General features: G+C 31.6%; 2 protein-coding genes across 4 annotated transcripts; one reads left to right on the plus strand and one right to left on the minus strand.

Annotated features, from left to right (window-relative positions):
* Positions 1–725: 725 nt before the first annotated feature.
* LOC109007497 (autophagy-related protein 13a) lies at positions 726–6,203 on the minus strand. Of its 3 annotated transcripts, XM_018987178.2 has the most exons (5): positions 5,946–6,203; positions 5,483–5,613; positions 3,917–5,342; positions 3,644–3,825; positions 726–1,317 (listed from the first exon to the last, which is right to left on the minus strand). In XM_018987178.2, the coding sequence occupies exons 3-5, from the start codon at positions 5,258–5,260 to the stop codon at positions 1,005–1,007; spliced, it is 1,839 nt and encodes a 612-aa protein (XP_018842723.1). In that variant the 5' UTR covers positions 5,261–5,342; positions 5,483–5,613; positions 5,946–6,203; the 3' UTR covers positions 726–1,004. The 3 variants fall into 3 exon arrangements, with proteins under 3 accessions (XP_018842723.1, XP_018842720.1, XP_035542393.1); XM_018987175.2 differs by having other exon boundaries at positions 3,917–5,613; XM_035686500.1 differs by lacking the exon at positions 5,946–6,203 and having other exon boundaries at positions 5,483–5,893.
* Positions 6,204–18,543: 12,340 nt separating this feature from the next.
* Positions 18,544–19,096, plus strand: LOC109007501 (protein RESPONSE TO LOW SULFUR 2-like). The gene has a single exon (XM_018987183.2). The coding sequence runs from the start codon at positions 18,623–18,625 to the stop codon at positions 18,920–18,922; it is 300 nt and encodes a 99-aa protein (XP_018842728.1). The 5' UTR covers positions 18,544–18,622; the 3' UTR covers positions 18,923–19,096.
* The last annotated feature ends 8,010 nt before the right edge of the window (positions 19,097–27,106 follow it).

Below are 27,106 nucleotides of genomic sequence, written 5' to 3' on the forward strand. Positions count from 1 at the left end.
CCTCATGAGAACAATCAAGCAGAAAGTTTTGATATTTAAAATTTTTAAACTCCTTAAAATAAAATTTTTGACACTCTAATTTCTAGTGAAAATTGTTGTTTGTTTTTCCATCCGTATTAAGAAAGCTACACCCGGACTTAATAAAATGAAACAAAGATCCATTACACTTTGACAAGAGCTGTCGTTAAGCTCCTGCATCCATACGTATGAATGTTTGTTTATATGTAGTTTTTTACACACTTTCTTAGTATATATGTATTTATACATGTTAAAGGTCGTCTCAAGGCTTGGGTAGAGATGCTCAGCGAGCTGATTATACATCAGGATCTGTTTATCTGCAAGGGTAATGGACGAGTCTTTTCCTTCATTTCACAGGCGGGAGAGATGGTTCGATTTTTAGAAACCAGAAGGAGACGGATCGTAAGTTCGTTTGTATTTAGCGGATATAGACATTGCCTGTTGGGGGAAGAAAGGCAAGGACAGAGGACAGAGGACAGAGGACAGAGGGAACCTTCTTCTCTGGTGAGTGACTTTTGGAGAGGCTTTTCAGAGTTTTTGGATAGAATTTAAAGAGAGAACTCTCCAATACTACTCATTTCTGAACTATTAAGAACAGTGGTTCCAAAGAATTTTCAGCAGCTTGTGCAGTTGTTGAATTCTTTCCCGTGTGCGATTCGTTTAGTGATATTCCCTCGGTTTTTATCTTTCTATCAGGTCTTGAAAAGTTGACATAATTTGCTGGCTGCAGCAAACTAGATCTGGAGCTTTTAGCTATAAACATTTCAAACATGGTAACGGTCCTGAAATTATTTAACATGTTCATGAATCCAGCGACTATTTTCAGTCATGATATGTACACAATCTTCTGCTCCTGAAGTTTCTGTTACATTGGACCGGTGGTTGTCCTTCCATTCATAATCACTGCCAGCAACTCTGTCATCTCTTTCCTCCTAGTAGCTATATTTCTGTGTATAAACAAAGACAACCCCATCAAAGCAGCAAGCTCAAGTTTCATCTTTGCTAAACACCATAGTTCCACTCTTAGACAGAAGTAGGTCTTTCATTTCTCTGTAACTCCTGAGCTCTTCAAGGGCATCAGCTGTCTTTCGAGGCATAAAGAATCCAGAAGCTGAAGTAACTCCTCCCTCAAGTTCAATCTTCATTGAGTGGGATGAGTAACAACTTGGATCTTGGCGAAGAGGAGGTGCTGTTCTCAGCGTGTGAACGAGAACGCCAACAGCAGCATCTTGTGATTTTCTACCAATTGGCAATGACTGTGAAGTAAACTCGGAAGCTTTTTTCCCATCAAGAGTTTGACTGTTTCACATTTTTAAACAAAGTAAAAACGACATGATACTAAGCTTTAAATCATGCATATTTGGAAAAAGGCAGGCTATTAAGACAAAGCCATCAGATGCGTGATCACAAACTCAAGCATGAACAAAATGCCTGAAATGGATAAATTTAAAGTAAAAAAAAAAAAAAGGACAACTATGAACTATTACTTCCAATCAATTCTAGTCTTGAAGCATCCTCAAGCTCATAAACTATATGTAACTCAAGTTCATAAACTATATTGTATATCCTCAGATCTACAATACCAAATAAGGACTAGGAAATTATTTGGAAAGATCCATAAGTTAGGATAATATTTGCTTGATATTTCGAAAAAGGCTAGCCATGAGCATTGCCAGTCCACTGCCATTCCCATGAACACCAAGACCAGAATACATAGGCAATTGAGAGATGCTTGATGCTAAATTCTAATATGACATACTTATCCAAAAAAATTCTAATATGACATTGTTGCCAGCACTTGGCAAGTGAAAGAGAAATAGAGTCCCACAAGTCAGAATTCTGAGTTACAGCTGCATCCATACAGCTAGGGACCACAGTGAATCCCACATACAAAGCAGGAGCTGAACACCTATGCACCCAGAAGGTGCAGGATGTACAACTGGAGTTATGGAAACCAGGAACCATTGGGCTTTATAGACTCTGTGTATACTTGGTGCATGCATACAAGAGTGAGAAGTTTTATAAGCCAGATTCATTCAAAAACCCCATCTGACATATAGGACCTACTCCACAAATCAAGTTTGACTAGAAATAGGTATGACTGTGTCGGTTTTTTATTGGAATCCAAAATCATTTTAGTGTTTGCTAGTTATGGGGTGTACAAGCAACACAGGTATAAGAGTGTCCCCAGGGAAACGATAGATTAAGAAGAGAGGGTTTGGATGTTGTTTGACCAATGAAAGGTAGTCTAAAGTTAGAGCATAGCTGTGTTAACAAGTCAATCCCATGTAACTAGCCCAAGGTACTTGCATGCTACTGTGTCATGGACACAAATTAAGTTCCAAAGATTCGCAAAGAAATCTTTTTTTTTATAAGTAAAGATTCATGAAGAAATCTAACATGATAGTTAAAAATAAATAGAATAAACCCAGTTACTTGTACTATACTTATAAAAAAAAGAGTTACTTCTACCATAACAATTATAATTGCTTCTATATTTTTACATTCCAGATAACTTATCAAAAAAAAAATATATTTTTACATTCCAGATAAAAGCCATGTCTGAACTAAGATAACATACAACAGCTCTGTATCATATATCACTTGATTTTGATGCCTTAATTGAACAATCCATGCATGATTGGTATAAGAAGCAAATGGTGCAGAATTTCCCACATGATTTTTATTTGTTGGTAAATTGTAGCCAATGATGATATTGAAAAGAAAAATAGTAGCAAATCATGATATATATATATATATATATATATATATCTATTTTAATCCCCGATTTAATCTTTTTTAACTTCAACATTGGAGGTTGAGATTTAAATTACACTATCATTATGATTCATGAACCTCCCAACAATAACTTTCGCCTCATTTGTATCTCTAGGTAATTTGGAATTTGGTAAGGTAATCTGAAGATCCAGGACAGTTGTTTTTATTAAACATTAAATAGCATTCGGCAGTTGCTTTCACATAAGCATGATGGTAAATTTATGACTAGATAAGAAAAGCTGTGGATTCATGCTATTGAAGCCAAAAATCTTCAAAAAGAGCACCCTTGAATCCATCGGGCAAGCTTACACTATGCTCTACAGACTCATCAATCTTTTTCCTAAACAGTTCTTTAGATATTACATGCTTCCCTAGTCCAAATGGAACCCTCAACTTAGGCACATGGGCACGCACACCAAAAAAGGAAAGAAAGACAGATCCCACTCCCCAAGCATTGGTCCTCTTAGTGACTGATCATTGTACCCAACCCAGATGAGTCATTTAGTTTCTATCATAAGATGCACATCAAATTGTTGGATAATTTGTTTCTTATAATATTATTTAGACCTTTGCAAAAAAAAATCAAAACTCTCTCCAGAAAACTTCTCAATATCTAGTGATCAAGCAGTTCGAAAAACTGGAAGCCCAGTTGCCAACAGTTGGAAAACTATAAAGTTTGGTACAAGCAAGTAGCTGGGATAATGTAACATTTACATAAAAAAATAACTGGGATAATCTACAGGTAAAGCTCCAAATAAGACAGACTCCTGGTATCAAAATTGATAATGAGCCTCAAGATAAATTACGACTTCGTTGATAACTATGATTACAAGTTAAATTGAGGTACCTGGCATCAAAATCCAATGTGTCAACATCATCAACATCAAAAGGACATGAAAAGTCATTATCATCCAAGTCATCCTGGAAAGATAATCTGCTTGAGCTTCTAGAAAATCCAATACGGGGTGAGCCACTGGAAGATAGTAACCCTGAGAACCGCCCCGAATCATCTCTGCTATCTCTGATCATCTATGAAACACCAAGCACATAACAATTCATCGAAAAAAAATCAGGAGTCAGGAAGAAGGACTAAGAAGTATCTGAATAAACAATACATTACCTTCTGGCCAGCATAATAACTCTGCATCTCTCCAGACCTTAAAGCCTCTATTTTCCTAAAAGATGCAGTTCCACATGGAGACTCCTGTGATGAAGGCTCAGTCTTTCTGCTTCTTGGAGATAAAGGTGGAAGGGAACTTCTATTTGGATCAAAAGAATTGGGAGAAAGGAATCTAGAACTCCTGCCTGTCATTGGAAATGGTATACTTACAGGAGCAGTTTCTGGGCGCATAAGTGTGTGCATAGGATTACCACTGGAGATGTACGATGGAGAAGATGGGGATGGAGATGGAGAGAATGGGGGTGAAAGCTGATAATCATCATAGCTGATGGCCCTCTGATGGATTGGCATTCTATAGTGTTGAGCTCTGTTACCATACATATCCGCAGGTGGAGATGAATAATCATATGGCACAGCAGATGGGCGATATGCAGGTGGAGATCCAACAATAGGTTGATTCTGTGCAGAAAAAGTTGCTCTGTGGAAGCCACTTGTCCAGCTGTGTGGGCGTTGAAGTGGCACCGAAGATGGAGCTCGTACTGGTCTCAATGGAAAAGAAATACCGTGAACACCCTTCACTGAAGGGGGAAAAGACCTCAGTGGGTCAGTGTCGGGGCTACCAACATAATCTGTAATAATCCTCGGTGGCAATAAGGTTGAAGGCTCAAGTTTGAACTCAGTCAGTGTAGAACGGTAAGTCACAGATATGCAAAGGCGGCCAGGGAAGGCCTCTACAGGAGTGAAACTGTATTCCTCCATCATTTCCCCATCCGCCCTTGAGAAGGGATCACTAAATGAAGACACCTTGTAAATGATATCGAAATTATAAGTCTGGCTTGATGTACTCAGCTGCCGAAATATCTTATATGCTGGGAGAAGCCTCATATGTGTATAAAGAGCCCGTAAAAGTATTATCGACCTCTTGTATGTTTTCTTGTACAAGGCAGAATTTTCACCAGTTTGAGCAGCCACAACTCGTGGATATTCATACTGAACAACCCACCTCTCAATAACAGTCTCAGCAAATACTCCCACTAAATTAGACCCTTCACGAACAAGTATCACATCAATTATCATTGGATCCATCAGATTTCTGTGCCAGAAACTCAAGTTGTCCAGAGCTGCAGGGCGGTCACCTAGAACTAAGTTGAACCATTTGTCACTTTTTCTCACCCGAGAAGCCGATGACAGGTCCCCACTACGATCATGTGGATGAAGAGAAGGAACCCTCGAGTCCAGAATGATGTGTAAACTCTTTAATAGGAATTTGTAAGCGATTTGTTCCAGTTTTCCCAATTCGGGCTGAGGATTACTTTGCAAATCCATATCTCTCAGCCAAAACATATCTAACTACAACCCCATTCCCCAATCCGTCTCGCAATGCATTTTCATCGCAAACAATCCATAGCCAGAATAAAGCCACTGTCTGCCAAACTTACCATACTTAGTCACAGACAGCAACTTGAGTTCTCGAATTATTTCGCATGAAAAAACAATTATATGTTCTAACAGATTCACGGATCATAAGAAACGAATGCAAAAGACACCAATCCAATGTTAGTGTACCTCAGATTCCAAAGCGCCGATGACTGAAAAAAAAGAATATCCTGAAATGCAAAGTGATAGGAGCCAGACGGGGAAATTCAAAAATTGTCCCTTACGATGCAATAGCAAGCCATCTAGTCAGCCCTACCCACCTACGTACGTAGACAAGCAAGAAATCAATGCTCAAAAATCACCTGTATCCAGATTAACACGTGAACAAGACCAAATTTTCGAAAAGGGAAAAAAACATCCAGCAACGAAAACCCACTAATTTGGGTAAAGACAACAAATCAAAGAAATAATAATCCAGGCAAACTGAAAAGAGCAACAGATCAAGGAATGGGGTTTCCTAAAAATCGAGAAGATAAGGATTTTTGGCACCCAAAAAAAACAAAAACGCAAGGAAGAAAATAAACAAACTAAAACACATTGATTAAATGAACACCCATCAAAGAAGAGAGAGAGAGATATATAAGAAACTTACTCAGAGCCAAAGGGAACAAAGAAAAAAATGAAACTTTTCCAATTACATGGCTTAATGCAGCACTAAATTGAGGATTGCGTAGAGCACCAGAGCCATGGTTGATGAAGCCGTATGTATTTCTTTACTAAGGATTTCTTTAATTGAGTTATTTTGGTTTTTGGGATCGGGGGTAAAAGAATTCAGCACGAAAATGAAGGTGGTGTCGTCTACTTCTAGTTTCAGGATCAGATGGAAAGAGGTCACCAAAAAAATATTGTTATAGATATCGCAATTTGTTAATTAATGTAGAAGATCTCAACATCTTTGTGATTTTTTTTTTTTTAAAGCCTTTAAATCCCATCTTGGATTTACCTTTTTCTATTGTTAAATGTATCGTTTTTGTTTTCTTAAGGAGATAAAGAGTTCATCCCAACTTAGCGTGATCATAACAATTATAAAAATTAGTATGAAATGATTAACAGATAAGTAATATATATATATATATATATATATATAATTCATGTCAAGAAATAATGATAATTAAAAAAAACGATAAATAGTTTTTTTCTAATAATAAATGTGGATAGAGCATTTAGATAATTGGATGTATCAATCATGTATTCGAATAAAGAGAATCAATATGCATGTAAAAATCTAGATTCCTTTATGAATAAGGAAGTGAATATTAATAAATTTATATATTTTTTTAATTTTTTTTTTTTTAGTGATTAAGAATGTTAAAAAAATACTTAAAAGAAAATGATAAAAAAAAATTTGAAATGCACTTGGATAGTAGATGGGTAGTAATAGGATAGTAACCCTATCACTACCCTTCTTTTATAATGTCTGAGAATGTAATCTTTGAGAAATAAAAGAATAGTTACTCCATTCAACAATCTTATACAACACACTTATGGAAGAAAAAAAATAAAATGATAAAAAAATAAAAATATGTGTAGTATAAAGTTGTTGAGTATAATTTTTTATAAAAGAATAGATATTCTATTTTTAAGTAAGTTGTAAAGCACACTATTTACGTCATTTAAATAATAAGATTTGATTTGTAAAATTTAAATTTTAAAATTTATTTTATAAATTAAATTATAACATGTAAATATTTTATCCAGTGTGCTCTACACACCGACTCGAAAATATAGTTTTTCATAAAAGAATAACCAGAGTTGTTTTTTATAACTTTTATTCCTTCCATTTGTTATTTAATTTTTGAATATTTATTAGTATCAAACAGTCTTATGTACTGTCAGAGAAAAATGTAAAATATTTTTTTTTTTTTTTAAAAAAAAGATAAATAATTCTTACATAAATAATGCCTATGACTCATATACCAACCTCAAAATCTTATATTCCCGAATATCTATAGAATTTCTTCAATCTACTTACAGATTCATAGAATGTTATCTCAGATTATTTGATCTATAAATAATAATATTTTGTGAGCTTCATTTAAATGTATTTGAATGTATGAAATATATTAAAATATGTATTTAAATGTATAAAATATATTAGAAAGTTAAAAAATAATAGATTCTATCAATAATTAATTTGAGATAGATTAAAATGATCTTAACATCCAAACATAATCAGATTCCTATTCCTATTGTACACAAAAATTTTATAATTTGTCATTGTTGAATCTTTCTTAAAATGGGCCTAACAGGTGTGAATTTTAAAATTAAGGTTTGAACTCGGGATTTCTGTTTTAAATTTTAATACTAGTCAGACTCTCCCTACTCGACAGTTGACACATGAAATATTTTAAACATGAAATATTTTAATTGATGTATAGTGTAGAGTGATAGTCTAAACTCAATATATATGCTCTGATATCATTTGATATTATTGATTATATTAAAAAATTTAATAGATAAAAATAAATAAATAAATTATTATATTTATAATATAAGTTTAGTGCTACAGAAGATGACGACAAAATCCTGTAACAAGACGAACGAACCACCGGCCCCTGAATGGTTGGGCCCTAGACCATGCCATGGACTCTGCTTCATGAGCATGTTGGTTTAAGACTGGACAACTGCTTTCCAAGTCCAATAAAGTTCTATTTATTACTGCTTTTGTTTATTTACTTTCTTTACTAAAACTTAAACGTGCATGTTATTAATAACCAAAAGTAGTTTAGCTTAATTCAACAGCTACAAACTCATGATATCATGGTGTTAATATAAAAATATTTATTGGCATATTCTTGCAACAAAACCAAGTTGACTTGAGTTGTAATTTAATTGATCAAACTCATAAGAGAGTTTGGATGGAGAGAGAATGAAAAATATGTATGCGCAATAAATAAATTCACTCGATGTATGCTCGGCATTAGCTCAAGCGAGTTTTACATTGATAGTTTGCTTGATGCGAGAGAGCGATGTTGGCTCGAGCAAAATGTTACGGGTCAACAGGTTAACTCGAATTTGAATTCTCTAAGTGCCTTACACAAGCCCTAGGCATATAAGGTTTAATATGGACAATTCTTAGGATTAATTGAGGGAAAACGCTACTATGTCCACTTTGTTTGACACTTCTATTTGACCGCTGGTCAATTTTTTTTTTTTTTTTTTTATTTAGAGATTAAGGAAGTGATTTTAAAAACATTGATGTATTTTTTTATTTTTTAAATGTTAAAAAATGTGAAAAAAAAAAAAAAAAAAAAAAAAAACATTTTTACGCTGGGCGCATAGGTCAAGTTGGGGCGGCATATTAGCCGCACCCTTAATTGAGAGGTCAAAATAGTTTATTTATATTATGTTAGTAAGAGGAAACTCTAGGGAGATCCATTAAACCTTTAAGACATGCTCTCTCTCCTTTTTTATAACAGATCTTCATCATTTCATGTTCATGTTGGATTATTTGTAAGTTCATTAGCATGGACGAGTTCACTTCTTGAGACACTCTAGAAGAGGTTGGAGCCTTGGAGGTCCTGAGCTATCAAGTTGCAGAGATCGATTGGATCACTCATTGTGATACTATAAAAGAGGCTGAAGGTCCAAAGTTGTCGAGTTGCAAAAATAAAGTGAGTCATTGCAACGTTGCAATTCAGATTTAGATTCTACCGTAAATCAGTAAATCTTACTGCATTACTTGATTTCATGTTTTGATAATTTGAATTATTAAATGAAAATTTGAAAATAGTGGGAAGGCACCAACTCACCCCTCTAGGTCCTCTGAATTTTTATATTATACCATTAAGTTTGTAGTATGTCTAAATAATGAAATTAGATAAAATGATAAATTTGTAAAATAGTAATGAAATGGTTTGTGAATAGTAATAAAATTGTTTGAATTTAAATTTTTACGGGACTTTAAAAAATGAGAGAGAAAAGTTAAATAAAAATATTATAAAGTTAAAATATTATTAAAATATTTTTTTATTTAAAAAAATTGAATTATTTTTGTATTTTGTTTAGAAGTTTATAAAGTTGTAATTATTAGATAATTATTAGATTAAAAAGTTAAAATTTTGAAATTGAAAAATATTTATATTTGTGGTGTTTTGATGTTAAGATGAGATGTGATAAAATGAGATGAGATTATCTTGCAATCCAAACGGGGTATATGCTAGTATTAGGTAAAATTTAGCTAATCAATCATAAAAACCTTTGTATTGGATTATGCATATTAATATAACTTTGGTTATGAGCTACACTTCTTCAACAAATTTGTTTTTGCACAGTAACTTGTTTATGTCATCACTTTGTTTATGTTATTTTCTCTCTCCAGAAACCCATCTATCATGTTTAGAGCCTTGGCAATGGCTTGCCAAGTCTAAAATTTAGCTAGAATGTTATCTTTTGGCTATAACATAGATTTGTAGCTAGATTAGTCCACATTGGACTAGCTATCTTAAAGTCTAAATAATAATAAAATATTAAATATTTTAATAATATATAATATTTTTAATATTTTACAAATCTAATTAATAACTTTATTAAAAAATAAAATTATTAACAAGTTGAGGATCTGGAGTTGTGCTTCTTGACAAGGAAGCACCAAGAGCAGCAGCATAAGTATATGAAGAAGGTGTGACATTGTGGACAACAGATGAGGCCTGACCATTTGCACCAGATCGTAAAGCATCAGACGTTTTCAATTCATGGCGCAAATGAGCTAGCTCCACTTCAACAGATCCTACTGCTTCAACATAATAAAATAATAAAGAAGAACGAGGGAAATAAAGAAGAGGCTGTTGATAAAATAATAAAATAATGTGATGAAGGATGAATAGTGACTCGCCAATAATGGAGAGCCTTCTTAATTTACTGTAGCTCACATGTTAAACTTTTGAGCATTGGCTAGTCCAATGCAGATGTTTTTTCTAACATATAGCTAAATTATAGACTTGCATTGGCATTTGGCTAGTCCATTGCCAATGCTCTTAGAGCACTAGCATTGGACTTATCAAATTCATCTTCAAATTTTGATGAAAAGTATATATTTTTCATATATCTAAAACTTTCTTATCCATAACTCTATATTAGATTAGCTATTGAATTCATCAAAATAATAATATAATATTATTTTTTTAATAATAATATTTTTTTCTTCATATTTTATAATTACACTAATCATATGTTAATTAATAATTTAATTTGATTCTTAAATTATTATTACAAGACGGTTGGAGATTAAACGTGAATAAAAAAAATCATTGAACATTAAAAGTAAATAAAAAATAAATTTGATGAGAGAGAATAGTAGCCCTTCAAATTTGAATAAACATGTCCATTTACTGTAGTTCAAAGTTTCACACTTATCTCTTTAGCTAATCCTATGCATATCTCTTTTGATGAAATTCATCATATTTTACATTTGACTAAACTTTTGATTAAGTCAATGCCAATGTTCTGCTACAATATCTTCAAATGGCTCAACAAATTAGATCTCAAATGTAGTAAAGTCATCACATTATCTTATTTAACCTCAATCAAACAGTACAACAAAGCCATTTCCATCACTTTATTTAACCTATCAATGTCATTTTAATATTTTAAATAAAATTCTAAACGAGTGCAATCATAGAGTTTTAGGTTTTACCACTATTCAGAAAAAAGAATATATAAGAAATCTTTTTTAAATGAACGAAATAATCATTATGTTATTAAATATAAAACATCAGAAAAATATACATTGTAAATTATAATAATGAAAATAAAATATATTTTATTTGATTAAAAATTGTAATATAACTAGTAGATCAGTAAAATACGACGAAAAGAAATTAAATAAAAAATTAAAATTAAAATAAAAAATATTTTATTATTATATTGAATTTAGATAAATAATCTAATATAAAATTAGGCTCTAAATAAGTAGGAAAGATAAAACAAGTGCGATAATATTAATAAACTCTAGCTAATAGAATAGCCAAACTGATGTAGCTCTTTTATGCTATTGATAGCCCTGCACCGTTCATCCATGATTCCATAGGGATAAAATTGTTTCATAATTATTTTTCCGTACAACCCTCTAATAAAATTTTATTATCTTTTGAATTCAAGCTGGTCAAAGAAATTTAAAAAATCATATTATTTTATTAGAGTCTTTCCAAATTTTTTTCATTGTTTGGACACTCAATTTACATGAAATGAAATGTATTGAAATAATTTATAAATACTAATGAGATATTTGAATTGATATGAGATAAGTTAAAAATAGTTTGAGTCAAAATATTTTATAATGTTTTGATAAAATGACAGAGAAAAAGTTGAATAAAAATATTATAAATTAAAATATTGTTAAAATATAATTTTTTAATATAATTTTTATTTTAAAATTTAAAAAAGTTAAATTATTTTTTATATTTTGTTTAGAAGTTTGGAAAGATTGTAATAATTATATAATAATTAGATGAAAAAAATAAAGATTTAAAATTAAAAGGTATTTATATTTGTAGTATTTAGAAATTGAAATAAGATTTCTCGTTTGAATAGTAAAAGTATTTCATCTCATCTCATCATTACAATTTTTTCAAATTTTAAAATGATAATAATATTAAAAATACAAAACTGTTGTGTACAACCGGCATATACAATCTTTGTATAACTGGCTGACAAACTGAGTCTCACTCTATCCCTTTCTTCCTTCCTCTTTCTCTCACATTTCCTTTTTCCGTTTGTCAATGAAAGACTTAGAAACTTGATTTAGTGCTTCTCTCTTACAAGATGGATTTCGTCTCTGCCCTTCATCACCCGATCGTTCTTCTCTGCAGAGTGTTCCCTCGACCTCGACTCTCTCAAATAGCTCTCTCCTTTTTTTAATACTCAATTAGAAGTATTCCATTACTCATGAGGAAAATCTAACAGATGAGAACGAAAAACAATGGCAACAAACAGAAAATGATAATTTGTAAATGATCTTCAAACATTTGAAACAAAAAAATTCATACTCCCGTCATTGAACTCAGGTTTAAACATTACATAGAACTAAAACTGAAAATCAAGAGATTCTTCAAACTTAAAAACCACAAATCATATCATGCTTCAGCCAAATCATTTGCTCTTGTGGAACAGATGGACGAAATCCTTCAGCGATACTGCAAGAAAAAACATAATCCACCCAAAATCAGATCAAATTAGGAAACAATCAAAACCCAACATTCAGAGTGGGACAACAAACTCATGAGAAAAATAACACTTTAATGAATGTTTATCGGTAATTCCACAAGCTTTGCAGCCTCTCTACCTCTCCATCTCTCTCTCTCTCTCTCTGGGTCTCTGGTCAAGTCCTTCGTAACCACACTGTGCCACCTTTATCTCTATCTTCCTCTGACTCTCTATAACCACAATAACCACCAATTCCACTATCGTTTAGAAACCAATTTCAATATTATCATAATTTTGCTTAGAACAGAAGCAATGCCGGCGCAAAAGCGAGCTCTCGATGTGGCAGAGGATGATCCTGTGCAAGACAACCCCAACAACCACCACGAACCCCCAGAGGATGCAGAGGGTGTATGCTTTACTTTAATTTCCCCAAAATCTCCTCACAGAACCACGAATCACCACAAAAGAGAACCAGTTTGAACACATTTTTGTTCAAAATTTTTGACTTTTGGTTTGCTTGACGTTGTTCTTCGTTTGCCATAATCTGATCGAAGCCCTTCGTCGAGCAATAGGAACAATTTCACTGTATGAACAAGTTTTTTACTTGTATTTCACTGTGATGGAGGTTAGCAGTGGGTTTGGGTCTTTTGTGAGTGATGGTCTGCCATGGCTTGAGGCTGGCTGGTGGTGGCAGTGAAGAAATCGAGAAAGAGAGAGAGTGTGTGTGTCTGAAACTTGAAAAAATTGAGAAGAAAGATGACTATGTCGATGACTGGGGAAAAGAGAAAATGAGAGAGTGGAGAGAACAAAAAGAAATCTGAAGGAGAGAATGAGTGAGCGAGTGAACAAAAAAAGAGTGTCTGAAACTAGAGAAAATGAGAGGGTGGAGAGAAAAAAAAAATCTAAATGGGAGAATGAGTGAACGAAAAAATTGATTGAGTGAGAGAGATGGAACAAAATGATAGGATGAGAAAGAATAAAAAATTTTATGCAACCAGTTACACGAGGGTTTTCCAGCCGGTTGTAAGTAGAGTTTTTGTAAAAAATAATATTTTATTTAATTTTTAATTTTCATCTCATTTTAATTTATTTTATCTTAACTCGTTATTCAAATGTATGATTAGATGAAATATTTATCTATCTAGACCCGGGTTAAATTAACCGTGGTCGGCGTAGATAGATTATTCTATGGCATTTATAAACTTGGGTTATTGAACACATGAATAGTCTTGCTTCGAAAGGGCTGCGCCTCAGCAGCTCTTAAATGCACAAGAAGTTTCTGTAGCGCTTTAGGTAAGGCGTGCAGCAAGCACGCCGAGACGACGCCGAGGGGCTTCTCTTTTTTATCAAAATTTTGCAAGCCACACGCTTAGTTTGAATGGGACACGACCATATTCTTGGGGGATCTCCTCACAGATTTTCTATCGAAACCTAAGATATTGTGTTGATTATATTTTTCTCTTCCTTTTCTTCCTTTCGAGAAAAAAATAAAAAAAAATCATCCACGGTGCTCGATCGTCCCACGTTAGACTACCGTCCTACGTTAAATTATTTGATTTCATTATTATAACCTTTTGAATTCTTATATAAAATATAATAAATAATTTATTTTTTTTTAAATTTAAAATTTAAAATAAAAATAATATTAATTAATTATATTTTAATAATATTTTATTTAATTTTAAACTCTCATCTCATCACATCTGTATAACCCAAATGATTAAATTTATGACATTTCAGTATTAAAATAATATATATCTATATATTTAAAGAAGCATTACTTATGTTTTTAAAATGTGAAAGATATTTATAGTTATAAATTACATAATTTCTGCATACTTTTTAAAAAAAAGATAAAGTTATTATATAAAAATTAATTTTTAATATGAATATCAAATTTATCAATTTTTTTAAAAATAAATATTCAAATATTACATACTTTATAATTATAAATATAATTTATTTTCGTAATAAAAAGTGAAGGAAGGCAATGAGATAACGTTTTATGGGTTTTTGCAGGGAATTGAGGGTCTTGCTTTCATTATTAGGGTTTATGTGAGTGGTCCCTTTGCCTATGTATGAGGTGGGTCATCTTCAACTATTTATTTTTAGGGTGAGTTTGGATGTTGAAGTGAGTTGAGTTGAGATGATAAAATATTGTTAGAATATTATTTTTAATGTTATTATTATTTTTGGATTTGAAAAAGTTAAATTGTTTATTATATTTTGTGTTAAAATTTAAAAAAATTGTAATGATGAGTTGAAAGTAACTGATGATCCAAACGAAGCAATGTCTTTTCAAGCTTCAATGGAATAGATTCGGATATTCCCTTTGGTGGGACCTCTCAATTTGTAGATGACAAATAGGTGAAGACATTGGGATCTTTCTTTTCTTTTATTTTTTTAATACATTACATCAATTATTTATTTAATGTAATTGGGACTTGGCTTGGAATTGCACTCATTATTGGAGGTCGACGTCACCACCCATGTCAAGATACAAAGAATAAATATATGGCCATCATTCGATCGATGACTCCAATTTCAAGTTCAACACAAACACTTTTAATAATTAAATAATACACTCTCCCATTTTTAAATTAGCTAATAGATGTTTTTAATCAAATACAAAGGACTTTATTAAATATTCAAATTCGTAGATATTGAAATAAAAAATTTAAGAAAGCATTAAAAATAATAAGTACGAATTTTTTAAACTTTTTTTTAAATAAATAATTCTTATTTATTTTTATAGATGGAATTAGTTGAGATAAAAGTTAAATAAAATATTATTAGAATATATTTTTTAAATATTATTTTTGTTTTGAGATTTGAAAAAGTTGAATTGTTTATTTTATTTTATATGTGAATTTAAAAAAGTTGTAATGATTAGATAAAATGAGATGAAATAAAATGAAAATAGTTATAAAAACAAACGAGACGTAGTTATTGTTTGGAATATGAAATGGTTTCATCTCATATTATCTCATTTCATTTCTAAATATTACTCAAATATAAATAATTTTCAATTTCAAAATTTTAACTTTTTTATTTAATCATTATTTAATTATTAAACTTTTTCATACTTTCAAACAAAATATAAAAAAAAAAAATCAACCTTTTCAAAACTTACTACAAAAATTACCATCGAGCAACTCACTAACTATTCATCAATAACATAATCCAAATATGAATAGGATAATAAGATTCAAAAAATACTGAACAACAAATATGACTGTCCAAAATCTAAAAACAAGATTCAAAAATCTCGTTTATACAGAAATCAGAGGTACGTTTGTATCTAAAATCCATTTCAACTCATCTTAATTCATTTTATATAATCATTATAACTTTTTCAAATTACAACACAAAATATAATAAACAATTCAAAATATAATAAAAATTTTAATTTTTTCAAATCTCAAAATAATAATAATATTAAAAAAATAATATTCTAACAATATTTTATTTAATTTTTAACTTTCATCTCAACTCAATTCGACTCAGTTCAACATCTAAATATAATTCACTTGACCGTAGGTCCTCACGTGCGATTAGTGAATTGATTCACAATAATTTGCTCAGCCGTGAGTCTCACACGTGTCTAGTAGCTGTATTTAGTAAGTGAAGTAATTTCATATTCCTATTCACGATAATTTATTATTATTTATAAATTATTTATTATTTATTATTATTATTTACAAATTATTTATAATCATTTCAGCATTTAAACGTAATCTAAATGTTAAATTGTAATATTCTCGAGTGGTTTAAATGCGTTCCGAGTCTATTGAAATATTTGATTCTTCAATTTTTTAACTCGATTTCGTGCCAAACTCTTTACAAAGTAATTATAACCCCTCAACTAAACCCCCCAAAAAAAAAAAAAAAAACAAAATTATCATTAGAATATCTCAGTGTATTTTTTCTTAAATAATGAATTTTGTAGATCTAAGTATTTTTGTTGAAGGGTGGCTCTACAGTCACAACTGGGAGTTCTTGTCGGTGTATTTTAGATTTTTTTTTACATGTATTTTTTTAACATTTTTAAATATATATTTTTTAAAATAAAAAATTTATAACATCATTAAAAAATACTTATTTAATCACTAAATAGAAAATCCCACCAAGAGCTCCAGCCGAAATAGCAGCATTTTCCTTTGTTGAAAGTAAATATAGGATTGAAGATTAGAAGTTGAAAGAAAAAAGAAAAGCTCCCCTCTTGAGCCATCCCAAGTCAAGTGGATCATATATAATTAACGATGCTAATTTATACACGAGAATTTAATAAACTATTAATTTAGTTTGGAGGAAAATTAATATTATACCTTTTTGGAGTTAAATAAGTCAGATATAATTATAGAACATACATAAAGAAAATATACATAAATAAATTCATAAACTTATGTGATTTTATGTTATCCGTTAGATCTACTTTATAATAAAAATAACATTACAATCTGACGTATTGCATCAAGTCACATCAGTTTATAAGTTTATTTTTATGTAATCTCTTTATGACTAAAGTATTTCTCATAATTATATATGTCTCTCACTTTTCTTTGAAATGATTTTTTTTTTCTCTCTCTCAAAATATGGTATTGCTAAGTACAAGAGAGAGAGAAAAATAATTAAAAAAAACCTAAAGAAAAAGAAAGAAAAAAGGTAAAATATGGAGATAAATTAGAATATGGTAGTGCGATCTTGCATAAACGTCTCAAACACATAGTGGACCATTTTAAATGAAAGAAGTTGGTTGACCCATCAAGAAAAAGTCGAAGCGCACTCGATCCGATCGTGTATAATGAGAACAAAAAATCTTTACAACTTCCTAACACTCCACACTCTACATTATTTTTAATTTTTATTATTTTTTTCTTTTATTAAATATTTATTATATGAATAATAAATAAAAAATTTGAAATAATTTAAAAAGAATAAACTCAAAAAAAAATTAAAAATTTAAAAAATTTAAAAAAATGTGGAATGTGAAGTGAGTGGAGGTTGTGTAGCAATGCTCCAATGAGAATGGGAGTCGACGTGTATAAAAAGTCGAAGCGCACTCGATCGTGTATTTCAAAGTATATACGTCTGCATGCTCCCTTGCTTGCTTGTATTAAATGTAAAAACCACCTCAATTTTTAATTTCAATATTTTCGTTTGTTTTGAAGATGAAATGAGATGAGTTAATATTAAAATTAAAAATTAAATAAAATATTACTAGAATATATTTTTTTAATATTATTTTTATTTTAAAATTTTAAAAAATTGAATTATTTATTTTATTTTATATAAAAATTTAAAAAAATTATAATAATTAAATGAGATGAGAAGAGTTATGAAAACAAACGAAACTAAGATAACTCAAATTTACGTTTTGGACAACTTCATGCTCACCGTTCTCTATAATTTTTTGTATATTTTAAAAAATATATATATAAATATGAAATTTATATAAAAACTTAATTTCTTAATAATAAATTTTATTCTTTATTAAAAAGTGTGTTTGACATTTACACAATATATAAATGTATTTAATATTATTCAAATATTATAATAAAATCGTTTGTCTATAAATGGTAATAAAGTATTATAATTCGTATATTAATCATACAAAAAATAATTGGTTTGATCGCGTGTTACATATTTATTTATTTATTTTTGCGTGATATTTATATTATAAAGATGTTACGCTTAAATATTGAGTTTTGTTATATAACTTCCATCACACTTTATATTTTATATTTTTTAAAATTTTTTTTGAGTTTATTTTTTTTAAATTATTTATTTATTATTTATATAATAAATATTTGATAAAAAAATAATATAAAATATGAAGTGTTAAGAGATTGTGAATTTTTTTTGTTAAACATTAGTAGTAAAATTTTGACCAAAAAGCACAATGCCACGGCTGATTAAAAAAATAAAGGAAAAAAAAATAGGAGTATTGAAATGACACGCAAGCGGCAACAGATTGCAATTAAATATAAGAAAACGACCAGATACATTGAACCTGGACACGCTGTTTCGGCCTATATATTTAGGCGCTCCGTCAACCCAAAATGAGGAGTGTTCGTTCATTCTTTCCTTCGTATAGATTTTCCGGCCAGAGAAAGAGAAAGAGAAATGGTGGGCATTACAGGTCGGATGAAGAGCGAAGAGGAGGAGGCGAAGCTGAGGAAGAGGAACGAGGAGCTGGAGAGGGAGCTGAGGAAGAGCCAGGAGAGGGAGGAGCAGATGAGGAGGGAGTTACAAAAGGCCTGGGAGAGGCTCAGAGTCGCCGAGGAGGCGGAGGAGAGGCTCTGCTCGCAGCTCGGCGAGCTCGAGGCGGAGTCCGTCCACCAGGCCCGTGAGTACAACGCTCGTCTACTCTCCCTCGTCAATCAGCTCTCCCGTGCCACCATCCAGTCCGCCTCCGCTTGTTAGCATCGGCGCGGCTCCCATCCTTTTCCATCTTTATGTATTTCTTCGTTGTGCTCGGAAAATTAGATCCATATTTGAAAAAATTCTTGTACCATACAGGAAGGTCCTCCTCCTGATTCCTCAATTATATATGTTTTTTCTGTAATTTCTTGTAGTGTTGGTTTTCTTTAACCTTAATTTCGGATGTTTCTTTGTTTCGTTTAAGAATGGGGATAAGCTAGCTTGTCTGTGGATAATGATCTTAACGAAAACGGCTACTACACAAAAAGATTATTAAAAAAAAAAAAAAATTTATAAATTAATATGAGATTATAAAATAAATTTATTTTTTATAAACTCTTTTATATTTATAAAATATATCATCTCTGATAATATTATTATATTTTGTATTATTTTTTTCTTGAGGATTAATTTGGATTTTCAAGTTTCTTGGAGGGAGTGTCTGTCACATCATAAAAGAAGGGGAATTTGTAGAGTTTGTGCTTTTTTAGTTACATGAGCCAAAATAGATAGGCTAACTGCAAACGAATATTTACGTACAATTTTGTAATTTAATTTAACTTTTTATAATTCAAAAAATTAAATTAAATATATAATATATTTTATCTTTAATGTTATAAGTCCATTAAACGTGACTTTATCAATTTCAGAAATACTAAACTACTAAACTCGCTGAAAATATATCACGAAATTGTTTTTTTTTTTTACTTAATGTTTAAAGTAATAATTTTTAATAATGTTATTAATTTTTTATTTTTATAAAAAATATTTATGATGATTAAAAAAATATATTAAAAAAAATGAGCTGTCAATAGAGTGTAATCTGTCACATCCTAAAAGAAGATGGTTTGGTTCGTGTCAATTTGAGTGATACTTAAAAGTTGGTTTCCAAACCAATAATAATAGGCTTACTGTTATCTTATCATCCTTTAACTATTTTGTAGTATGTATAATTTTGTTTTCTTTATTATAAAATATTTTTTAACATTTTTAATTATTAAAAAAAAATTAAAAAAATATACAGTTTTATTAATAATCATTTCTTTAATTATAAAATAAAAAATAATAAAATAATAAATAAGTAGTAAACAATAGTAAACTTATCATATTTAATATTTTGAGAGTCGTATTATAAAATCGTTATAAGTCAAAAAAATTAAAAAAAAAAAATCCTCTGGGCCGAAACTATCGACATATCGTGTCAATCGACAAATCACTTTCACACCAAAAGTAGAATACGACCAAGCTTGATTATTATTTTTTATTATTTTCAATAAGATCGCTTTGAATTAATTTTAATTAATCTCATCTCATTATTATAATTTTTATATAAAATATAATAAATAATTTAATTTTATAAAATTTAAAATAATAATAATATTAAAAAATAATATTTTATTTAATTTTTAACTCACTATCTAAACTTAACCTAAAATTTTCCTAAAAATATAATGAGAATTATTAGCAGGTTGACCCTTTTTTATGGAAAATCTCATGAATTATATTAATTATTATCCTTGGAATGCTGTCTTTTTTTTAAAAAAAAAAAAGAAAAAGAAACCTTGGAATGCTTGTTAAGTAGTTAACTTGTAGCTATTTGATAAAGAGTAGTGCTAGCAATAATATAAAAAAAAACTTAAATATTACTCAAAAAAACCAGATCAGGCCACTCCCACCACAAGTGGCTCAGATTGTGCCAGGGCTAGAGTTTTCAGATCACCACAGGCTGCCTGATCTGGGCCCCCCGTGGTGGTGGCCAGAGTCTTCGGCCACATCTAAACATACTTTTAATGGGTCTCCCATTTTTTTTTGAAGCCTCTATCAAAACATCCACTAAAAAAGATCTTACAAATATTCACAAGCAATTTTACACTATTCATGAAAACTTCTTACATCCAAACATCACCTAAAGTTATGTGTGGATATTGAAGTGAATTGGGTTGAGATGATAAAATATTATTATAATATTATTTTTCAATATTATTATTATTTTGAGATTTAAAAAAGTTGAATTGTTTATTATATTTTTTATTGAAATTTGAAAAAGTTGTAATGATGAGTTGAGATAAGTTGAGATGAGTTTAGGATCTAAACATAAAGCAATCTGGCTTAGATGGTAATCATGCTTAGTTATAAAAAATACTAATCAGTATATATTACCCAGAATACCACATTCAAGATAATAAACAGTTTTTTTTTTTTTTTTTTATCATCCAATTCAAAGCACCAAAAACTACTCAAAAGCAAATTTAATATGTTAGACCACAAAAATTGTCATCTTCTCTCACATAAGGATAAGACTCCTTCCTACCTTTTGCAATGTATAAATGTTATAAATGTTAAACAATAGCTGGCAGCAAACTAGATTTGACAAGGAAATCTTCTCTCACCTTTAATTATCAAAGTTTTGCAAATCATTGTCATTTCAACAAAATAGATTGAAATCATGGAGCCTGAGGAAATTCATTGATGAATGGACATGTAGAACTTAATCGGTGAATGACATGTAAAACTCGTTGCTGTGTTGTGTATGTAGAGTGCACAATATTTATAACTTTCATTTTTTTTTTTTTTTTTTTTTATAGATAAGATGTAAATTTTATTGATACGAATGAAATAGGCAAAGCCCGTATACTTATAACTTTCATGCAGTTATTGAGTATTAAGGACCAGAATATAAGCATCCTGTGGAGCTTGGACGTCTTTTGAAATGATAAATTCAATCCTTAATGCGCACCTTGAAAAGCCCTCCTTGTACAAGAGCAAAAAAGAGGCCAGAAATAATTGCATTTGCTGGCTGATTTGGGGCACCCATACCACTCACTAGTGAAAACATGGCTCCAGAACCAAACGCTGCCACCATGCTGCAAAGAAAAAAACTATAAATAAAAAAACTAGGTCAAGTCTATGACCCCAAAGCAATCTCCATGAAAAAAAGAGCCATTCCTACTTCCTCTTTCTGATACACACCACAGTTTAATAGCAAGAATGATCCTTATCACTATCCCAGCTTGCCTTCTGCCAATATACATTTAAGATATTCTCACGTCAATTTCAAATAAGCAGACTCCTCAATCTCCCTCGGAACTCATAAAACAAATATGGGGGACAATGCATGGGGGGCTCTTCCCCTTCATTCCCTCACACCCCGATGGCCAAAATATGGGATATTTAGATCTACAAAGCATAATGATCAGATCACGACATTTCTGCAGCAAAAGGAATACCAACAATTATAAATTTTCTCAGAAAAATACAATGAACTATTATTCCACATTGGCTGCTTAAGGAAATCCTTAATTCAGAGATGGTTTTCGACTCAAAGATATTTTTATTCCCATACAGACAGATATCTACAATCTAAAAAAATTGTAAATTGTGAAAATATTACTCAAAAAAATCAGATCACCCTCCAAATCAGCATTGTGAAATATCTATTTTCAGTTCTTCTGGGTGCAAGCAACGTTGCGTACCGATAGTGTACCGATTGCCTACGTGGAAAGTCAAATATATTAAAAAAAAAAAAAGAACATCTTTCTTCAGAAAGGAAAACATCGCAGCCCATCTCCCCCAAATCTCTTTATCCTCAACGTATTCATCTCCCGGGCATCTCTTCCTCAACATATTCATCTCTCCCAAAGCTCTTACTCAACGCCATAAATTTCCCCCAAATTTCTTCTTCAACGCAGGCATATCCCTCAAATCTCTTCATCAACGAAAATCTCTCCTCTGTGCGTGACGACGATGTGACGGCGACTGTCTCCTTTGCGTGCGACGACGACGGTCTCCTCTATGCGCGACGACGATGTACTTTTTTGAATTTTAGGTACTCCATCCCCTGTAAAAAAAAAAAAAGAAAAATGTATGTGAATATTATGATTTCATCTCTGTGCTCATGCAGAAGAGCATTCAAGCTTTGCTCACATCACTTTCTTTCCTCTCCCCCTTTATTCACCTGTGGCCATTGCAGATGAAAGGACTAGGGTTGTCCAAAATAACCGTAACAAGCGAAGAAGAAATCTACCCAACCAAACAATTATTAATTGTGATTTATACATAAATTTGGAAAGCAACCGTAACTCTACGGTAACAGCAACCCTTCATGCTATATGAAATATCGTTTCATTATTGGTTGTTTATGTGTTTAGGTTAATGGATGGCTTGGTAACTGTTATTATTGATGTCTCCATGTTTATATCCAAGTACTAGTTATTTCCCCTGCATACTAAGAATTTTATGATTAAAAAGGCATTACACATTCAATTTACTTTTCGAAGGGTGGGGAATAAATGAAAAAAATTAAATGTAGCTAAATTTATCACCATGCATAAACATGCTTGAGTTAAATTCATGTAGGTATGGCTTTTAGATCCTTGGGACTGGTATTTAATTCAAAGAGAACAAATGGTAAGCATTACGAAAATGAAATTTGTTATATAAGATTTGATGTGTTCTTTCCTAATCACATGTTTGGTTCTGTGGGTCTGCATTTTGTTGATGTTTATTTGCTGCATTCTGAACCAACCCCAACCTCTTGTTTTGCAATGCATTTCAACTGTTGGTTGGCATTTTTTAATCTAATTCCCGAGGTGCATCTTGTTATGTGGATTTGATTACTTGTCAAATTACTGTAATAGAATATAATAGGTTGGGGGTGTTATTTTGTTACTGTAATATAACAAAGTTGGGGATGCTATTTTTTTTAGTGGAACTTCAATGGAAAATTATTTTAGTTTCTCATAAATTTCTATGTTTTTTTTGGCAGAAATAAAGATGTTGAACCGAGGGTGGGATTGGACAACATTGTGTTCATTTGCAAGACTGAAGATTTCTTGAAATACTTTCATTTGATGGTTTCTAATTTTGTTGGTGTATTTCATTCTATGGTTGGGATTTTGAGTTGTACATGTTAATGTTCATATGGTGAAGTAGGGAGTACATGTATATGCAATGGAATGAGGTACTTGAATGAAGTTATATTTTGTTAAAGTGAAACAAATAAGCTATTGGTTTACAGAGTTTTGGTTAGTTTAGATTGTTAAAGGAGTTTTGGTTGTTCCTCCATTTGGTCAAAGTTTGCTCAGGCTGAAAGAGCCTGCTATTTTGCTGCGTTGCCGTGAAGATGATCTTCACTTGGTGTAGTTTGTGATGGATTCAGTTACACAGGAATATTCTGAGAAAGCAAATGTTCATCCACCTCCGATCATAGTCGACAATATTGTCTATCTCAAGTGTATGGACTAGATCATTTTTTAATGTTTCAACTGTAATGGTACTTCTCAAGTGTTTTGGTTATGATGTAAAGGGGTATCTGAAGGTTCATTAAATTAACATTTGTAATGAAAATTTGTGTAATGAAAACAGCTTGTGTACATGGTTTTGGAGAGATTCCATTGAAATGAGAAACAATAGTTTTTGAATTGAGTTCATAACTGACAAATATTACAGTAAATGAAATACAAAGTAAACAAATATTACAGCAAATATTACAGGTCTCAAAAAGCCTAGTATGACTTTTTCTCTAACAAAAAAACAGCTTCCTTCCTTCTAACCCCAAGATTGTGGATTTGGGTGACAGTTGACGAGGTTGAACTTGCTCAGAAATAAAACCTTCAATATGCATCATGTGCAACCTTCACCCAAGTAAGAAACCTGCGAAGTGGATACAAATTCATGTTACAACTGATAATTAACTATATGACAAATTTACAATTTTCACATCAACAATGTCTGAATGTTAAGCAAAATAGACAGTCTCATGTCCATTCCAACGTAGATCAGCCATGCACTATGCATATATAATATAAGAGAAGCTAGCTATACAAGAGAAGCTATAGTCTCTCAATGGTAAAAGTCTTAGAACTGCATCTTACAAACCACAAGTGGAAAAAATATAACTTGGACTTAATAACTTGCATCTTATAAAAACAAATATGCCTTGGAACAAGGAATCATGGTCTTCAAGTGGAAACTATATAACCTGGACTTAATAACCTGTTCTCCAATCATCCCAAGTAATCAACATACATTCTCAATTGCAAACCACTACAAGCAAATCCAATTTTCATACCACTAGCAAAAAAGTGATTGAAAGCTAGATGATCAAATTAAGTAGTACTCCTTCCCTTTTTCCATCTAGAGAATATTTGATGGATTTTTATAACATTAAAAATCATCTAGAGATCCGAAATCCATCATTGGGTTGGTAATAAAGCCCCTGAGAATAATACAAATATATTTTGGCTCATAATAAGAATAAAAAAGCACACAAAATGGGACCCGCTCATACCAAATATAAAGTAAACTTCAAATCTTCCTCTTTATATAAAGATAAACGAACCAATATGCTGCTCCTGAAAACTTCTTCTCACAATATAACAACAGCAATGCTACTGCCTACTACCAACAAAAATAAAGCAATCAAACTTGTGAATAAACCAATCCAACCAATCCTTAGTACAACCTAGTTCGTAACCAATAGAAATGCAACTACCGAATTACTAGTGTTAAGCCTGCCTAAATTGAGCACCAACATAGCGAGAAGGTGGGAGAGCAGAGCGTTGGTCGTCTCTTATAAACTGTATGATCCCTATGAAGTCCCAAGTCCGGAAAAAAGAATACCCATGTAAAGAGTGCACTTTTATTCGAAAGAAACCCAGGTAAAATTATAAAAGCAAAATTTTTATAAGTCAACTTATCATAAAAGGCCAACGCTTTGATGCAAAAGACGACCTTGATAGAGAATTCGTAGATCGATTGGGGCTCATTTGTGGGTTTGCATGCCATCCTATAATCTGGGCAGTAGTAGAAGAGCACAAATGAAAATAGAAGCACAATCGCAGACTGGCAGATACCGGTGGCAACAACTGTGTTCGCCTCGACGACAATCATGGAGAAAAGAACAACGGCTTAGGATTAGAACTCGGACCAAAAAATGGGGGTTATACGAAAAATGGGAGCTTTTAGCTAGAAGTGAGAACGAGAATCGACGGCCTAAAGAGAAGGCACGCGGAGAAGAGAAGCAGAGAAGAGAGAAGGCACACAGAGAAGATGGCCAGAGAAGAGAGAAGGCAAGCTGGGAAGAGGCGCAGAGAAGAGAGAATGCAAAACTGTGCGTTTTGAAATTTTCATTTATGTTTAGATCCCGCCCATAACTCATTCACATCAAATAAAACCAAAACGATTCGTATCATTAAATCATTCCATGTCAGCTTCGGTCGGTGCACTTCGGTGCGCAAGTTTGCCTGAAAGAATCATTTTCCATCTATTTTACCCCCATTTAAATCATAGCCTTCCTCTCCTTTGCTGCTCACCCACGACGATTACATTCCCCTTTCTCCCATCTTCTTTTTCCAGTAGAAGTGCCCACGACGGTTTCAGATCCTTTCTCCCATCTCCAGCAGTCGTTCAGTGCAGGAGTCGCAGGTTATACTTTTTTCCTTCATTTTTTCCTTGGCAAGAGGTTATGCTTTTTGCCCTCCCCTTTTCCGCTTCAACATTTGTGGACAGTTAGGATGATAATGGGTCTGCGATTTTTTTGCCCATTGATGAAATCGTATTTGTGATTTTTTGTTGCTTCGATTTTTGGTCTTTGATAACTGTGATGAGATCGCGATGAAGAATAGTGAAATGAGAATATTATTGAGATCGTTTGTAGCTTTGAAACAGTGATGAGATCATGAAATTTTTTGTCTGTGATGTCGATTTTTTTTTGTCTGTGATTTGGTGTTGCGCAGGTTGGGAGAGAGAGAGTGTAAGGAACAAAGAAGGAGAATGAAGGGGATTGATATGTAGAGAGGATTATGCATGGAAGTTCCTGAATGAAGTAAATCGTGCTCTGTCATTTTTTTATGTATTGGATGATGAACAGAACTGCAGCTTTATACACGGGTTTCCTAACAGAATAATATTCTCCCTAATGGACTCATCTAGAAGGAATTACAAATAATAAAATAATAACAGTAAAATGAATAAATATAAGTGAAATAAATAATAAACAAATACAAATGATTTATTCTTTTTCTAAATGGACTAAGGCATCTTGGCGACTTGCAGAAGCTGGAGTAGCAGCTTGACCATGGGCTTTGCTATCTTGAGGCTGGGCTTGTGTAGATGAATTTTGGGCTTCACGTTCATTGTCTAATAGCCCCCCGCAAGATGGAGAGTAGATATTTACTACTCCCATCT

This window comes from Juglans regia, chromosome 16 (genome assembly GCF_001411555.2).
Source record: "Juglans regia cultivar Chandler chromosome 16, Walnut 2.0, whole genome shotgun sequence".
Lineage (NCBI taxonomy): Eukaryota > Viridiplantae > Streptophyta > Magnoliopsida > Fagales > Juglandaceae > Juglans > Juglans regia.

Coding starts and splice junctions, on each gene's coding strand:
- LOC109007497 (XM_018987178.2), bottom strand. CDS start 5,260: ATGTTTTGGCTGAGAGATATGGATTTGCAAAGTAATCCTCAGCCCGAA. Junction 3,826..3,916: donor GTTATTATGCTGGCCAGAAG/GTAATGTATTGT, acceptor GGTGTTTCATAG/ATGATCAGAGATAGCAGAGA. Junction 1,318..3,643: donor ACATTGGATTTTGATGCCAG/GTACCTCAATTT, acceptor AATGTGAAACAG/TCAAACTCTTGATGGGAAAA.
- LOC109007501 (XM_018987183.2), top strand. CDS start 18,623: ATGGTGGGCATTACAGGTCGGATGAAGAGCGAAGAGGAGGAGGCGAAG.